The 18,488-nt window shown below is 40.0% G+C and overlaps 2 protein-coding genes across 9 annotated transcripts in view; one reads left to right on the top strand and one right to left on the bottom strand.

Annotated features, from left to right (window-relative positions):
• Positions 1-2,952, top strand: part of LOC139479875 (probable global transcription activator SNF2L2) — a 38,110-nt gene extending 35,158 nt beyond the window's left edge. For all 8 annotated transcript variants that reach the window (XM_071262784.1, XM_071262779.1, XM_071262780.1 and 5 more), the window contains 4 exons: positions 275-434; positions 804-847; positions 968-1,054; positions 2,269-2,952. In XM_071262784.1, coding sequence (XP_071118885.1) covers positions 275-434; positions 804-847; positions 968-1,054; positions 2,269-2,349 — 372 coding nt within the window. In that variant the 3' untranslated portion in view covers positions 2,350-2,952. The remainder of the gene's footprint in view (positions 1-274; positions 435-803; positions 848-967; positions 1,055-2,268) is intronic.
• A 2,518-nt stretch (positions 2,953-5,470) lies between these two features.
• LOC139479149 (ribosome biogenesis protein BRX1 homolog) lies at positions 5,471-18,341 on the bottom strand. The gene is made up of 10 exons (XM_071261931.1): positions 18,221-18,341; positions 14,343-14,454; positions 13,017-13,060; positions 12,034-12,104; positions 8,711-8,760; positions 8,114-8,187; positions 7,624-7,674; positions 7,217-7,352; positions 6,385-6,479; positions 5,471-6,024 (listed from the first exon to the last, which is right to left on the bottom strand). The coding sequence occupies exons 1-10, from the start codon at positions 18,335-18,337 to the stop codon at positions 5,836-5,838; spliced, it is 939 nt and encodes a 312-aa protein (XP_071118032.1). The 5' UTR covers positions 18,338-18,341; the 3' UTR covers positions 5,471-5,835.
• Between the last annotated feature and the right edge of the window lie 147 nt (positions 18,342-18,488).

Raw genomic sequence — 18,488 nt, 5'->3', positions numbered from 1 at the left:
CCTGTGCTCATTTTATAAGAGGTAAACAGTTTCCTTGCCTCACCTCCCCTCCCCTCCCTCGATGTGTGTCCCAGTGTTGCATCCCTCAGGCATGCCAGAAACCTATCATCATTCATTCGAATCTGAGTTAGCCCTGGGTATGTTTCTGTCACCAAACTAGTGACACTGTAATATAACTGAAATACTTTTCAAAACAGTTATGTTGAGCTCACAGAAACATTCAGCGATTGGAAACTAGTTGCTACTGTCACAAACCACATTTGTTTTTTGCCAGATCTATGAGGACTCCATCGTGCTACAGTCAGTATTTACAAGTGCTAGAGAGAGGTTGGAGAAGGAGGGCATGGTGTCCTCCGACGAGAGCGGAGCAAGTGAGGAGGAGGAGGACATCGATGACAAAGACGACCAAGACGATGACGCTGATGACGATGACAGTGAGTAGACTGATTGCTTCTGTACAAACTTGTAGGTCAGTCACATAGGTTGACTATGTTATCTATATCCACGTACACACACTGTGTAAGTTTTAGATTTTGTAGAATTTTGTATTCGATACTTTAGTGGTTTGTCACACTTGTCACTGTGAAGACCTGAGATTATGCAATATAGGTAATATTGAAGTAAAACTATCCACTCTCACTCTCTGAGAGTTAGATGAATTTTATTTATGCAAAGATTGGTATCTATTGTAAGCATCATTCTTGAAACAAAGTTTTATTTAATTTGTTCCTTTTCGTAAGTATTATATGAATTGATGAGGACTTCCTACAGATGTTAACTCCAAATGTGTTGGGTTTTTTCAGGTCAGCATGTGAAGAAACATAAATTGTCCAAAGAAAGCAAAAAGGTTGGTTTAACATTTCAGTTTATGAGTAACCTTTTCAACAATTTTGAAGGAAAGTTTTTGTGAATTTGGATGCAGTGTTGGAAAGCTGTACAATATCCTAAGAGTGTGTCATTGTTACAGACTCCATCAAGTAGCAAGCAACGAGGGCCCAAACCGAGGAAGGCAAAGGCTAAGCCCATCATCAGTGATGATGAATCGGAAGATAGTGTATGTATCTTTCTTCAAATTCTATGTAAAACAAAATTGCAGGAATTGAAACTGTTATCATGATTATGTTTGTTGGGAGGTTTTGTTGAAGTTTGAATGAGATCACTCATAACTATTGGGGCTTAGAAAGAAATAGGTACTCTGTGGTGACATTGGGCATGAAGTATGGATAAACTCTGGTAGAGGTGACTGTTGATAGTCAAAAACACCATCGTAATAGTATTGCCATAATTTCACAAGTACTTGAACCGTCACAAATCCATGCATTATTTCACATGATGACAAGACCTGAAACATTCAACAGATTGCTTAGTAATTGTAAGGGAAGGGAAATACCCCATTGTCATATGTAAGATAGGACCGCCTCCATGGTTAGGTGTTAGAGCCTCTGCTTGGAGACTGCCTCTGTGGTCTAGTGGTAGAGTGTCTGCCCACAGAGCGGAAGGTCAGGGTTCAATCCCTGGGCACATTATACCAAAAGATGTTAAAAGATGGTACTTGTTGTTGCCATGCCTGGGGCATTAAGAGGCTAAAACTGAGAAAGTAGACTGTGTCTGATTGGGGTATACATGTTAAGCTGCGGCATGGTATCTCAGTGGGCCCACACTAAAAAATTGGCGTTAGTCCGGACTAGTACAAGCAGCCATTCACAAACTTCACTATATAACTGCAATCATCTTGAATGCGACCCCATTTCAACTCACCTATATAAGATAGCAATGAACAAAGCGTGGTTTATTTCTCAAAAATTTTGTTCTAAAATGATGTCATTTCTGGAGATTTGAACATGTGCTTGCAATTCATTACATTGTAAATTGGACGACATTATTTTTTAGTGGGACGTGTCTTGTGACACCAGGCATAATTATACCTCCATGTTCTCCAACATGAATACAGTCAAACCTTTACTTTGGAGATGTATTTTTATAGCTATGATTCTGAAAACATGAATTGGTCAAGCTTACTGCCTCAGTCATTGTCAGAAACTGTTACTATTTTTAGACACAGCGGGCAAAGCTGTAGGCTCGACCCCTATGACTAAAATATAGATCACCTATAGTCACTGCAGAGTGCATGGTCAAGTGTTTTCAGAAGTTGTTACCAGAGATCTACTGTAAATATCTTATGAGTTATTTAGTCCTAAGGTTCTAAAATACCATCACTGGAGATGGTAAGGATCGAGTTCTCAGTGTCAGTAACTTGTTTGATTTCAGGACTCTGATGATGAAGAGGTGATGCCATCACGCAGCTCAACGCGGACATCGTCCCCGAGTCCAGGACATCGGAAACGATGAGAATAGAATCACCCTAGTAGCTTCTATCTGTCTTACTGTAACATAACATAAGTGTCTTGTATCGTATCTCGGTGAGGGATGGAGGGCACTGTCGTCTCCATGGGAATCACTATCGCCTCCATATTCGTAACACTTACGAAAATCGTCAGTAAACTGAAGGAGGCAGGCAATCTTGCTTCAAATTAGACTGATTAATTAAATGTACAAAAGAGAAAATTGGTCTGGAATGATTTTATGATTATTTTACAACGTCCTGGAAAGGTGTGCTTCTATATTGACTTGTTTCCTTGTTGTAGAAATTAGCAGAAGTATACTTTGGGGTTATTTACTAGTATTGCTTAAAGTTCATGTAAGTATCTCTGAATGTAGTGAACATCCAATGATTGTAGTGTTCTATGTTTCCTTTCACTTTCATTCTGTCACCTAGTTTATTCTATACACAATTCAGTCACCAGTTATTATTTAGGCTTGGTTTCATTCACATTCACATGGATTATTACATTTATTGGCTATGAATTGAATCAGAATACTGAAGGCATTGATCAGATATTTACTGTGCTTTTTTCCATTTTCATGTAGTGAGCAAAAATCATCACTTAAAAAATAAACATGATGTATGTAACCTTCAAGATTTGTTTTTCTTTGATTTAGTATGCCGAGCTTTGATGGTTCATAAAACCATCAGACAAACCAATGGTTGATGGTATGAGCAACAGTACAAGTAATGATGTTTTGAGCTGAGTAGTGATGGTTCATGACACAACCAAACCATAGGCTGATGGTATGAGCAACAGTACAAGTAATGATGTTTTGAGCTGAGTAGTGATGGTTCACAACACCAGATAAACCATAGGCTGATAGTATGAGCAACAGTACAAGTAATGATGTGTGCTGAATTTTGATGGTTCATGACACAACCAAACCAGTGGTTGATGGTACGAGCAACAGTACAAGTAATGATACTGTGTGCTGAGTTTTGATGGTTCATGACACAACCAAACCAGTGGTTGATGGTTTGAGCAACAGCATGAGTAATGATGCTGTGTGCTGAGTAGTGATGGTTCATAACACCACCGGGGGCACGGGTGGCCCAGTTGTCTAAGGCGCCGCAATTTGCTGTGTCCCTTGTGGCCAGAAACCTATGATTGTGGGTTCGAATCCAGGTTAGCCCCGATTATGTTTCTAGGTTTGTCAGCACCATAGTGGTAAACCGAAGTGGTAAACGTCTGAGACCTGCATCACTTCGGGCTTTCCTCCCACATTAAGCTGACACGCCGTGATATAACTGGAATACTGTTAAAAGCAGCGTTAAGCCCAACTCACTCACTCACTCATAACACCACAACACCAGACAAACCAGTGATTGATGGTTGGTTGGTTGGTTTATTGGTTTGTTGTTTAACACCACACTCTGAAAAATTCCAGCTATATGACGATGGTCTGTAAATAATCGAGTCTGGACCAGACAATCCAGCTCATGCTGTCAATCACTGGAATGTCTGGTCTAGACTCGATTATTTACAGACCGCCGTCATATAGCTGGAATATTACTGAGTGTGGCGTTAAACAACCAACCAACCAACCAGCAACCACTGGTTTGTCTGGTGGTGTTATGAACCATCACTACTCAGCACACAGCATCATTACTCATGCTGTTGCTCATACCATCAACCACTGGTTTGGTTGTGTCATGAACCATCAAAACTCAGAACACAGTATCATTACTTGTACTGTTGCTCATACCATCAACCATAAGTAATGATGTTTTGTGCTGAGTAGTGATGGTTCATAACACCACCAGACAAACCAATGGTTGATGGTAGGAGTAACAGTACAAGAAAGGTGACTGCTTGTCGTAAGAGGCCACCGACGGGATTTGCATGTCATCATATCCCAATTGCATAGATCGATGCTCATGATGTCAATCACTTGATTGTCTGGTTCAGAGTCAATTATTTACAGACCGCTGTCATACAACTGGAAACTTTTTCACTATGGTTAAGTGACTAAGCAGTCTACTTTGAAAGGAACTCAGATTATGACACCAAGTCTGTTCATTTCTACAAGGCCCCACCATCCTTTTCCAGTGTGATAACATTACCTTTGTTTTGACGAAATACATGCCCACCACAACCTCAGGCCAAACTGAAGAATCTTGCCAGTAAACCTGAAGGTATGAGCCACTCCAATGACATCACTTCTGGTTTGAGAAAAACATTCCCCGAATCAACCAGAAAGTTAAAGGACTCTAGCCATCTTTAATTAGAAGTTCACACATCCTTCTGGTTGAATGTTGCAGCTGGTTTGGGAAAAGTGTTTTCATATGCTTAGTGACTTATCTATTATGTTTGCATCACCAACTTCATTAACCAAAACATTATATGCTCTCCTGGTTTAATGACCTTGGCCCTCACTTTTAGCCAGTTACATGCTTGATTATTTCTAGTTGATAACAAGGATGCCAGCTCTCACAAACATGTCTTTGTGGCTACTTAACTACTAATCTGAAATAAACAGTGGACTAATCGAATATGACCAAATGTGTCTTATAGATCACGAGTGAGAGTGAGTTGGGTTCAACACCTCTTTAAACAGTATTCCAGTCATATTGTGGCGTGTCAGCTTAATGTGGGAGGAAAGCCCAATGTGATGCAGGTCATAGACATTTACCACTTCGGTGAAACCCACGAGCACGGGTATGGTGCTGACAAACCTAGAAACAAATAGGGCGAACCGCGATTTGAACCCACAATCATAGGTTTCTGGCATGCCCAAGGGATGCAACTCTGCACAGCGATACGTGGCACCTTAGACGACTGGGCCTTCCATGCCCCATCATAGATCATGAAACATTACAGGTTTGGTCAAATTAAAAACAAAACTGCCACAGTGCCATATTTGTTAGGCTCATTATTTATTCATTTACCATGATGATCAATGTCCGTCAATCATAGGGCAAATTGATTTTCCAAAAGGTCCATGGGGACCTGCTTCTGCTTTGTAATTCAATGCTAAAGAGAAGAGAGCTAAGCTGTACACTAGTTTTATTCACATGTTTTATATACAAGGACAGCATTTATTGACAACCTTGAAACTTACATATTAATTCATTATAACAAACATGTTTTCACTTGTGTCTGAGAAGTGAATCTCTTTATTAGGGACCAAAGTCTATATTACGCATTTGATGGGTCATTATTAAACAAATTGCTCACTTTTATCTTACACCAGTTGGTCAAACGATTCCTAAAGCGATAAACTAACAGCATCCTTACATACTCTGATATTCATGTACACGAGTCATGTGCACTGAACTTACTGTGCTCCTCAGAGAAAATACCAGAATATTTTGATACTGGTACACCTAATTGTCACTGGTACATATACAGATCATATGCAGATGCCTAATCACATACAAGTGATCCATACACTCCTTCGAATGTAACAGACTCTTCCCAGCCTCAGTCCATCAAATTTGGTTTCTCTTCATGAATTCCTCAACGAGTCAGCCTTCTCCTCCGCTGGCCGGGCATCCTCCGGTCTGATGGTGGTGAACACGTCGTCCGTGGGATCAAGGCGGTAGGATTCTTTAGGTCTTCGGACCTCCAATGACTTCTTAGCATCTACCCGGTTGATGTACTTGCTGGCCACTATCTGCCGCAGCTTCCGTCGATGCTGATAATGGGAGGAAGAGTAAGTGAGGTTTAATGCCGCTTTGAACAGTATTTGAGGCATATCACTGCTTGTCAGCTTGATATGGGAGAAAGCCTGAAGTGATGCATTTGACATTTACCACTTTGGTGAAAAACATTTGCACCTGGTCAGTGCAGACAAATCAAGGGCATGCCAGCAATTCCAACCCATGGCAAAAGTAGGATTTAAACCCACTACCAGTGGATCCTGGCACAACCGAGTGTTAAAGAAAGTAACTTCACAAAATGGGGGTTAATCGGCATGGACAAAATACAACGAACCAATGGTCATACATAATAAAACCAAACAGGCCTCAAGTTAACATAGCAACATGAAACTGACCTCATTAGGAGAGACGTAATGTGGATTCTGGTACAGAGTCCTCCCATGGAAGCTGCCTTCAAATATTCGGATGGGGTTCATCACAAATCTGGGACCTAGCAAAACAGTTATAAACATGGTAAATAGCTATTGGCTGTGTTATGTTGTGTTGTTGCTGTTGTGGTTCCAGTTGTTCTTTGCACACACACATTTCAGCATCCCGAGGCAAGGGAGTTAACTGACTGTAAAAGTCCACTTTCCACCCTTGCTGAACTACGTTGGAATTCCGGAGTTACCTTTTGGCTGAACAAGTCTATACATAGTCCCATCAAAATCGCGAAACAAACTACACATCTAGTTTGCGAACAACATGGTTTTCAACGTGCAGATTTCAGTCGACTGCAGGATTTGCAAAGCATGTGTTCATCCACATGGGCGTCGACAGACATTTTCCATATATATTATTGTTTTTAATCAAGATGCTCAAGTGATTTGACGCACTTCTTTCGTATTAAAATATAGATCTTAATTATTGATCAGATCGGCTTGACTGGATGCTGCCATTTTGTTTGAAGCAAATGTAAGAGATGGAAACTGATTGGTCAATAGAAGGGACATAACTTGTAATTGGAGCCTGGAAATTCCAGCTTAGTTCGGCAAGGTTGGAAATTGGACTTTCATAGTCAGTTAATGCCCCTGCCCCGAAAGATGACTTTTCAGAAGTTTGCATAATTAAAGGAACCTTCCTGTGATTGTGAGTACAATTACCACGGCAGTCATAAACACCGTGAGTGCAGCGACTGTAAGCACAATCACCATGGCAACAGAGATAATGTTGTGTGCTGGAACTGACCTATTTCTGTGAGTGCCCCATCCTCCTCCAGGATCTGATAATTCCGGAACCAGATTCTGTTGTCCATGATGGAGAAGGACAGCACATGGTCGAAGAACGGCTGACTCTTGGGGTGGCAGTTTGGGGTACCAAATATCTGCAAGGCAACACACTATTGAAAGAAGCAAACCATGCCAACCAACAAACATACCTCCTTGCAGTGACTTTGTGTCTACATTCGCATTCCATGCAAGTTATCTGTACCATACAATCAGTTAAATATATCAGTTTTACATCAAACTCCAGTGAGTGAGTGAGTTAGGTTTCATGCTGCTTTGAACAGTATTTCACTTATATGACAGCATGTCAGCTTGATGTGGGTGGAAGCCGAAAGTGATGCAGATCATAGACGTTTACTACTATCCTACCTGTATGAACAATTCCTTCAATAACTTCCACTGTGGCGCTTCATCAAATGCCTGCAAAGTGAAGAATTCAGAAATAGAACTTGGTTGTCTAGAACACTGTTTTATGACACTCCCAATCTGTGGTAATAAGGAGACACTACTAACAAAATGTTAAGGACCAACCAATTCTTTCATATCATTAAACTCAACCTGTCATGGTATGAGTAGTATATATTTGACCCTACGACAGAACAAATATTTAATCAGTCTTACGAGGAAAGTTTACTGAAGTAAAGACAACCATGGTCAAAACACATTTTAAAAGCTAAAGCTACACATATCAAATGTATATAAAGATATAAATATTATAGTAGTAATTCAAATAGTAATCTCTTATAAATAAATCATGTATATGTTAGAAACACAAAATCCACCCGATGTCGGTGAACTTTCATCATTCCCCGTAGAAGATAAACTTTAAAGTTACTATCCCTTAAAATCTTCAACTTACAGTGTCAAAAGACAGTAGAGGTCGTGACCCTTTCAGACAATTTCCTGTCATCTTGAGCTCCATCATTGTGTGCACTGCAAGAAGAGGAATTATTATCACTCTCCTCAATGTCCACATTCTAATAGTGACAATATCACTATCATACACTTACACAATGTACTCAGCCGAATATGAGATCCACACACTTACAATTGTTGTAACAATCTGTCATAAAATATCTCCCAACCTGGCTAAGGCATTTAGTGCAGCATTGATCAATATTTGAACCAAAGAATCTTTATGTGGGAAGCCAAAATCAGGATGTGTGATTGACAAGAGTGAGTGAGTTGAGATTTAACACCGCTTTGAACAATATTACAGTAATATCAAGGCGTGTCAGCTTAATGTGGAAGGAAAGTCTGCAGGTCTCAGACGCTTACCACTTTGGTGAAACCCACGATGTAGGCTATGGTGCTGACAAACCAGGATTCGAACCCACAGTCATAGACTTCTGGTGTGTCCAAGGGATACAACTCTGCACAACGAATTGTGAATGCCAACACAAAATCATTCAATGTCCTAAATCCATGCTTGTCGACTCTTGTATGTTATACTCACAATTTTCCACTAAAAACTTTGCTGATGGCCCCGACGGACAGTTTGATAGCCTGAAACATACATGAATCCAAGCATGAAGTCTTGTACAGTCTCCCTCACATGAAGGTAAAAACAAATAGCCATGGATAGAAAAAAAAACGCCTCTCAGTATTTAGGTACACAGATGGAGTCATGACAGGAAGATTCACTGTGTCTGTTTGTCTGTGTAACATGCCAGCCAGATGACCGCAGCCTGTAAATGTGGAATCACAGGACAAGTGAGCAAGGGTCTCCACAACTAAGATAACCCCAAGCATGTCATGCAAGTACGTTAAACATTGCTTTGAGCATCATTTCAGCTACATCACAGCTAAATGAGAGAAGAAAAGGAGAAGTTGAAGCAGGTTGCAGAAGCTAGCCAAGTTGGTGAAGCCTATGGGCATGGGTTGATGCTGAGAAACCAAGTATCATCATCAAGGGGCAATTCAACAACAATCTGACGATCCTTAAACAATAAATTAACTCTTCAGCCAAGTTGCAGGAACTTAGACCACCTGCCACAGACAGAGATCCTGAAACAACCTACCACAGTGACAGACAGGGATCCTGAAACAACCTACCACAGACAGGGATCCTGAAACAACATGCCACAGACAGAGATCCTGAAACAACCTACCACAGACAGGGATCCTGAAACAACATGCCAGAGAGACAGGGATCCTGATACAACATGCCACAGACAGAGATGCTGAAACAACCTACCACAGACAGAGATGCTGAAACAACCTACCACAGACAGAGATCCTGAAACAACCTGCCACAGACAGAGATCCTAAAACAACCTACCACAGACAGAGATCCTGAAACAACCTACCACAGACAGAGATCCTGAAACAACCTGCCACAGACAGAGATCCTAAAACAACCTACCACAGAAAGAGATCCTGAAACAACTTACCACAGAAAGAGATCCTGAAACAACCTATCACAGACAGAGATCCTGAAACAACCTGCCACACATAGATAGAGATCCTGAAACAACCTACCACACACAGATAGTGATCCTGAAACAACCTACCACACACAGATAGTGATCCTGAAACAACCTACCACACACAGATAGTGATCCTGAAACAACTTACCACAGAAAGAGATCCTGAAACAACCTGCCACAGACAAAGATCCTGAAACAACCTACCACAGAAAGAGATCCTGAAACAACTTACCACAGAAAGAGATCCTGAAACAACCTGCCATGTATAAAGATCCTGAAACAACATGCCACAGACAGGGATCCTGAAACAACATGCCAGACAGACAGGGATCCTGAAACAACCTACCACAGAAAGAGATCCTGAAACAACTTACCACAGAAAGAGATCCTGAAACAACTTACAACAGAAAGAGATCCTGAAACAACCTACCACAGACAGAGATGCTGAAACAACTTACCACAGAAAGAGATCCTGAAACAACCTGCCATATATAAAGATCCTGAAACAACATGCCAGACAGACAGAGATCCTGAAACAACCTACCACAGAAAGAGATGCTGAAACAACCTGCCACAGAAAGAGATCCTGAAACAACTTACCACAGAAAGAGATCCTGAAACAACATGCCAGAGAGACAGGGATCCTGAAACAACATGCCAAAGACAGAGATCCTGAAACAACCTACCACAGAAAGAGATGCTGAAACAACCTACCACAGACAGGGATCCTGAAACAACATGCCAGAGAGACAGGGATCCTGAAACAACATGCCAAAGACAGAGATGCTGAAACAACCTACCACAGACAGAGATGCTGAAACAACCTACCACAGACAGAGATCCTGAAACAATCTACCCCAGACAGAGATCCTGAAACAACCTACCACAGAAAGAGATCCTGAAACAACCTGCCATATATAAAGATCCTGAAACAACATGCCAGACAGACAGGGATCCTGAAACAACCTACCACAGAAAGAGATCCTGAAACAACTTACCACAGAAAGAGATCCTGAAACAACTTACCACAGACAGAGATGCTGAAACAACCTACCACAGACAGAGATGCTGAAACAACCTACCACAGACAGAGATCCTGAAACAATCTACCCCAGACAGAGATCCTGAAACAACCTACCACAGAAAGAGATCCTGAAACAACCTGCCATATATAAAGATCCTGAAACAACATGCCAGACAGACAGGGATCCTGAAACAACCTACCACAGAAAGAAATCCTGAAACAACTTACCACAGAAAGAGATCCTGAAACAACTTACCACAGAAAGAGATCCTGAAACAACCTGCCATATATAAAGATCCTGAAACAACATGCCACAGACAGGGATCCTGAAACAACCTACCACAGAAAGAGATGCTGAAACAACCTACCACAGAAAGAGATCCTGAAACAACTTACCACAGAAAGAGATCCTGAAACAACTTACCACAGACAGAGATGCTGAAACAACCTACCACAGACAGAGATGCTGAAACAACCTACCACAGACAGAGATCCTGAAACAATCTACCCCAGACAGAGATCCTGAAACAACCTACCACAGAAAGAGATCCTGAAACAACCTGCCATATATAAAGATCCTGAAACAACATGCCAGACAGACAGGGATCCTGAAACAACCTACCACAGAAAGAAATCCTGAAACAACTTACCACAGAAAGAGATCCTGAAACAACTTACCACAGAAAGAGATCCTGAAACAACTTACCACAGAAAGAGATCCTGAAAGAACCTGCCATATATAAAGATCCTGAAACAACATGCCACAGACAGGGATCCTGAAACAACCTACCACAGAAAGAGATGCTGAAACAACCTACCACAGAAAGAGATCCTGAAACAACTTACCACAGAAAGAGATCCTGAAACAACCTGCCATATATAAAGATCCTGAAACAACATGCCAGAGAGACAGGGATCCTGAAACAACCTACCATAGAAAGAGATGCTGAAACAACCTACCACAGAAAGAGATCCTGAAACAACTTACCACAGAAAGAGATCCTGAAACAACCTGCCAGACAGACAGGGATCCTGAAACAACATGCCACAGACAGGGATCCTGAAACAACCTACCACAGAAAGAGATCCTGAAACAACCTACCACAGAAAGAGATCCTGAAACAACTTACCACATATATAGATCCTGAAACAACCTGCCACATATATAGATCCTGAAACAACCTACCACATATAAAGATCCTGAAACAACCTACCACAGACAGAGATCCTGAAACAACCTACCACATAAAAAGATCCTGAAACAACCTGCCACCGGCAGAGATCCTGAAACAACCTGCCACCGGCAAAGATCCTGAAACAACTTACCACATATAAAGATCCTGATTCTTTTTGCCTTCAAAGTAGATGCACTTGTTGCAGTTCTTCATCTCACAAATCTGGACAAAGCAGAAATAAAAAAATAAAAACAGAATAATGCCCATTCTTGCAACTTCTGTGTTTGTTATGTTCTGAGAGGTTCTTCATCATAACAATCAGTTAATGAGTGTCAAGTATGGTATCTCAAATAACAGATTAAGCATAGTAAATGAGTGAGTGAGTTAAAATTGAACATTGAATTGACATAGTAAATGAAAGAATCAGGTGGTTCTGCCCTGGATCTCCACAGGGTTACAAACATGTCTACCAGGGACCTGTTCTGCCCTGGTTCTCCACAGGGGTACAAACATGTCTTACTGGGGACCTGTTCTGCACTGGATCTCCACAGGGTTACAAACATGTCTTACTGGGGACCTGTTCTGCACTGGATCTCCACAGGGTTACAAACATGTCTTACTGGGGACCTGTTCTGCACTGGATCTCCACAGGGTTACAAACATGTCTTACTGGGGACCTGTTCTGCCCTGGATCTCCACAGGGTTACAAACATGTCTTACTGGCGACCTGTTCTGCCCTGGATCTCCACAGGGTACAAACATGTCTTACTGGGGACCTGTTCTGCCCTGGATCTCCACAGGGTTACAAACATGTCTACCAGGGACCTGTTCTGCCCTGGATCTCCACAGGGGTACAAACATGTCTACCAGGGACCTGTTCTGCCCTGGATCTCTACAGGGGTACAAACATGTCTTACTGGGGACCTGTTCTGCCCTGGATCTCTACAGGGGTACAAACATGTCTTACCAGGGACCTGTTCTGCCCTGGATGTCTACAGGGGTACAAACATGTCTTACCAGGGACCTGTTCTGCCCTGGATCTCTACAGGGGTACAAACATGTCTTACCGGGGACCTGTTCTGCCCTGGATCTCTACAGGGGTACAAACCTTCCCCCCCTTTGACATACACGTACCTCATTGATTACATGCAGCTTGTCTTTTCTGTCCATTTTAGTTTCTGAAATGGAAACCAACCAACTCATGCTAGCTGCCTGCATAACACTGGACAGATGACACTTCCATCAACTAACATCAGATAATATTTCAGTCAGCACCAAAACAGGAGAACAAGTACTAAGGGAGATTTCTTTCTTCTTTATCCTAGTATTTGAAGTTGATTACATTCTTGGCCACATTATCTGGACCAAGAAACTAATCAGCTTACAAGGACATAAATAAATAATGAAGAATCATTTGAGACACTAAACTGAAGACACCAAACACCATTACACAGTATGCATAACAGAACAGAGCCTCTTGGTTTCTACTGACAGAGATAGAAATTGGCACGAGCCAGTTGGTCAGTTCATCTAACTTAAAAGGTATCCTGAGGGCTAGTAGAAAATTCAGACTATCTAGGGGCACATGTATGTGTTACCGTGGTTATTTGAGCTAGTAAACGTGTCAGGTGAATTTCTGCTGTGACACATTAAAGAAAGACTAAAAATAAATTCAGACAAAACAAAAGTCAGAAGGACAGGATCCATGGCAATCTCATTAATCAAATCTTAGTTTTCACTACATCTAAACAAAGATCTGAGGACTTCCCACTATGGTCCATGTCAGAACGACCTTTCGAGAACCTTGACCGACCAATGAAATGACCAACAAGAAGTTGACATTAGCCAATCAGAAAGCAGCTTTCTGAAGGTTTACAGCACTAGTTTCAAGCTGGTGACTTCCACTTCAAGACAAGTCTATGCTCGAAAAATGTTGAAAGATATGTTCTCCATTACAAATTGAAAACTGAACAAAAGAACATTCCGACTGTCACTTTCCTGATCTGGCAAGCAACAATCTGATTGTCGGATGGAAGGTTGTTTTGATGTGACCTGTAATGGGATGTCCTCACGTTGCTTTTTAGATCTAGCAAGAACTAAGATCTTTTCTTAATGAAATTGGGATCCATGGTAGGTTTCATGTAGGACATCTGACATGAAGATAACTGAAGTCTTTGGGTCATAAATACCAGAAAATTACTTGAAATTATAAATGTACAAGTTAACTCTTGCAGGCGAAATTACTGTTGTATCTTGGTTTTGAACTGTCCCCCGCACAACACATTTGTAACATTGATCAAGGCGGAAGGCAGATTTACTCACACAATGCTCATGTGCGCTGACCTGTATGGAAGCATTTATTATACATGAAACGTAAGTGTCTAAAACGTACAATAGATCGCATGATAATGATAAGCGCATTAATCTAATACACCACAATTACAATCATCAGTAAACTACCTGGTTTGGCATGAGGCATTGTAGTCCTGAGGTCATTCATTAAATGCCTTGCTCGGAAAGTAATGCCTCGGGATGAAAAAACCAACACGCGCTGTTTGTTAGTCCATTTTTTCTGAAAGTAAAGGAAGACAAATAAACACAAGCTACATAAACAGATCAAATTCAGCAACTTACATACATTGTACATTGTCTTGTTCCTAATTAACACCCTATAAACATGGTAGAAGGGTATCTTGCAAGGGAAGTCTTGGATTCCTTCCCATGGGAATCGCTCAACATTCTTGTTATTAATTGCCTGTAATGTTACTGCACTACTAGGTACATTGTAACTCAATTTCATTAAGAACAGATCTTTTGCTTTTAATTCATACCACTATCCAAGATCTGACAAAACCCTCCATTGGTCATGTTGGGTCAACCCTGGATGCACTTTCCCCGTCCAATCAAAATGAATGGTGCATGGGGTTTTCAGCATGTGTTTGCCAGCTTCTAAAATGATTTGGTCTAACTACATTTTTAATTTTGTCTACATGATCAGCTGTCTGTCAGGAGTTTCTGCTTCACAAATTTCTGTTCCTCATTTTGGTCTGAACAAAAGATACTGTTTACAATCATAACTTTATGTATCATGCCTGACCTACCATCTCTACATATTTTCCTTAAGGATCTACATACCACCAGTCATTTGAAGGAGAAGCCAGTAACATGAATCTATAAGAGCATCTACAGGGACTGCTGCAACCTGTATCAAATTATCATATTGTCTAGACCTCAGTTAGCACCAGGCAGAGTTACAGATAAGCAGCGTATTTGCGTAAAATACCTCCCCCCCCCAAAAAAAATGTCAAAGCCCAATTACTTTCAATTAACTTGTGTACAGAAACGCATACATTAAATGAAAAACTCAAATGTATAAAAACAGCATGTGTAAAAACCGAAAGAAGCTTTTTCAGCAAGCGTACAAATGAGCTAATTTCCGAAACACAGTTGCGAGCTAACTTACTTTCCGAGTCAAGCCCATATCATGTATATATTTAGAATAGTTATATACATCCAAAACATTATTTCATTTTTTTATATCTTAAAATATTCACTAATTTTGGGAAAAACCCAAAATAGGGATAAATAGAGGAGTGAAAAAATATTGGTTACCCAAAGAAAATTGTAATAGCCCAATTAAAATAGAAACCCCAGAGTAAAAAAACTCAATTGCTCAAAAAGTTATCTGGAGCTCTGACCAGGCAATGATAGAGCAGAGTCTCCCTTGCTTATTATTCCAGAATGATGCTTTAAAGTTGAAGATTCTTATCAACACTGATGTTAGTATGTTTAAGTAAAGGAATTTTGCAAAGCATGACAACGAATGTTTTGAATTTGCTACCATTATGAAATATATGTTAAGATAACCAGATCTTGTTTGTATGTTTTTGGGTTTAACGCTACACTCAGCAATATTCCAGCCATATGATGGCGAGCTGTAAATAATTTAGTCTGGACCAGACAATCCAATGATAAATATCATGAGCATCGGTCCACGAAATTGGGATAAAATGGCATGCATCAACCAAGTCAGCTAGCCTGACCACCCGATCCAGCTAGTTGCCTCTTACGATAAGCATGGCTTACTTAAGACCTATTCTAACCTGGTTCTTCACAGGTAAATTATATTTTTAATGCCTCACACCCAAATAACACTGTTCACTTTCAATGATACAAACTATACATGTTTGGAGCCCCTGGGGATTCCAAGTTAGAATGGGTCCTCTGCAACTTATGCTTGTTGTAAGATGTGACTAAATCAGATGGGTTGTTCAGGTTCAGTGATTTGGTTGATTGTGTGTCACTGTGGGATGTTGCTTACAGTATAAAATTAATAACTTGTCTGTTCCAGCTTTATTTATTAGGAGCTGCAATATTTCTGAGTATGGATTTAAACAAAAAACATATTTGGAATTGGAGGTAACTGATTAAGGAGGGACTGGTGTTTAGGTTTTGCATATATTTTATGACATTGCCAATTCAAGATGCAGAAGTGTTGTAAATAGTACAGTGCACAAGATCCATCCATTGTCCCCACAGTGACAGAGAGTAGTTGATATGAAACAAAGAATGCTATTAGGTGATGCCTGGCAACTGTACCAATATCCTTGTGTTACGTCTTATTTGAGCCCTTAAGAAGTATTTCTGATTACATATCTAATAACTTCAGTGATCAGGGAAACCAACAGATCCTAACAATTAAACTTGGTCAATACAAATTTAAAAGTTGAAATTAAAAAAACACTCGCCATGATCTTTTACCGATTAAATTGTATTTCCTGTTCTGATAGGGCATTGTGTTATATGCGCAGATTAAGATGACGGTGTGTATTTTCTCGTAAACAGAGATGGAAGTAGCAATCAGCTGGACACACGTTTCTGAGAATCTACCGGTGTTTTGGTTAATAATTACCCAATAATATAACTTTCAAGAATTTTCATACAAATATCAAAAGAATGAAATCTGAAACCATTATTTTATTCGGAATAATTTATTCCAATATCATGTTATTTATGTAGTATTTTACTATATATTTGAAATGAATTAATAACCATAAGCGTAGCACTTTGGTACAGCTGATTGCTATTTTTTTCGTATGGAACAAATTGACCTATGACTGCCGATGCGCTCGCAACAAATATGACTTTCCGAGAGTCAAAGTATGGCCGCATTTATGATTTTTGCCACTTTTATCAACGAGTGTTGATATATTTGATATCAAAAGACACGAGGGTGAGATTTTATTTATCATCCAACATCATTCTTTCAACTTTTTCAATTTGTAGACAGTAATTAGCAGTGTCTTCAGTGTAAAAAGTACTGCAAACAGCTTCAGTAGCAGAGCCATTAGTGATGTCATTTGATTGTGACATCATGGTAACCAGTGATGTCACAATGGTCTGCAAAGCATTGTGATGTAATTTCATTGCAGCGATATCTACAGTGTAGATATCGCTTGATCTCATCCAAGCGATATCTCCTGTGGGAGCCAGTTTTGGATGATAAATATATATATTCTCTATCCACTAAAGTTTGTTTCAAGGTGTCAATAGCGATAATATGAGTTGTGAGTTGTGCAATCTTAAATAAACAATATTGAATGAAATTTTGAATAAAATTAATAAAATAGACTACAAAGGTAGGTCCAGATATATAAATAACTGTTTTTTATAACCAGACAGTGTAATTGCATGATCAGTTGGTATACTTCATTACGGATTTGTTGACATGGTATTTACGGTGTTACGTGCTCACAGTTATAATCTAAGGTACGAAAATTTTTCCTTATACACAGCAATATACGGTAATTGTTGCATACAATTGTTCTGATGCAAAATTATCATCAGATCAGGTTTGACTAAAATGTGCATAAGTGAAAAGTAAGTTTTTGAGTTATTTTCATTACTTATTGAATATCTTTCCTCGTGTAGCATAATTCGCAATATAACTTCAGCAAAAGGTGGCGAACACTTCTTCAGTGGGCTTAAGCGCGTGGTCACGTATAATTAAGCGGCTCGAAAACGTGTGAAGTGGGGATATAGATCTATAGCAAGTCCTTTTACAACTTTCAGTTTTCACTATCTTCATAAATTTACTTCCCATTTTAACAACCTACAACCCATTGAGGCCTTTTTTCATATTTGGATGCAAAGCACATTAAAAACCGAAACGCTGCGACAGATAAAATGCATTCCTAATTCACCACATATTGTGCGCGAAAACCGAAGGAATGTTTCAGATGAACACGTGCTCGCAGTAAAATGGTTTGTTTACATCGTAGAAACTAGATTGAGAAGGTTATCAGCGTATTCTTGACCATGTACTTCGTGCTACTCACTTGTATTTTTGGTCTGACGCTCGAGGAAACAACAGGGGGCAGAATGATATCTTCAACTTTGGGTTTCTTGACTGTCTCTTTGGCTTTTTTCCCATCTTCAACCTTGCGCTTCGCCATCTTGTTAATATTAATTAACTGCGGACCATGTTTTGACAATATTAGGAACTAACAAATGTCTTAAATATAGTTTTAATTTTTTGACATTTTACATAGCATATACAAAATATGTTGATGTTTCATGGGTATAATTTAAATAAAATCGCGAATT

Source organism: Haliotis cracherodii, unplaced genomic scaffold (assembly GCF_022045235.1).
Source record: "Haliotis cracherodii isolate W230 unplaced genomic scaffold, xgHalCrac1.p SCAF_4, whole genome shotgun sequence".
NCBI lineage: Eukaryota > Metazoa > Mollusca > Gastropoda > Lepetellida > Haliotidae > Haliotis > Haliotis cracherodii.
This window is presented reverse-complemented; position numbering and strand designations above follow the sequence as displayed.

What these genes read in the sequence shown, in the direction of transcription:
- LOC139479149 (XM_071261931.1), bottom strand. Translation starts at nt 18,337, where the DNA reads ATGGCGAAGCGCAAGGTTGAAGATGGGAAAAAAGCCAAAGAGACAGTC. An exon ending in AATGCCTCATGCCAAACCAG is followed by an intron (nt 13,061 to 14,342) that starts GTAGTTTACTGA and finishes TTTCCATTTCAG; the next exon opens with AAACTAAAATGGACAGAAAA. An exon ending in AGCTGCATGTAATCAATGAG is followed by an intron (nt 12,105 to 13,016) that starts GTACGTGTATGT and finishes TGCTTTGTCCAG; the next exon opens with ATTTGTGAGATGAAGAACTG.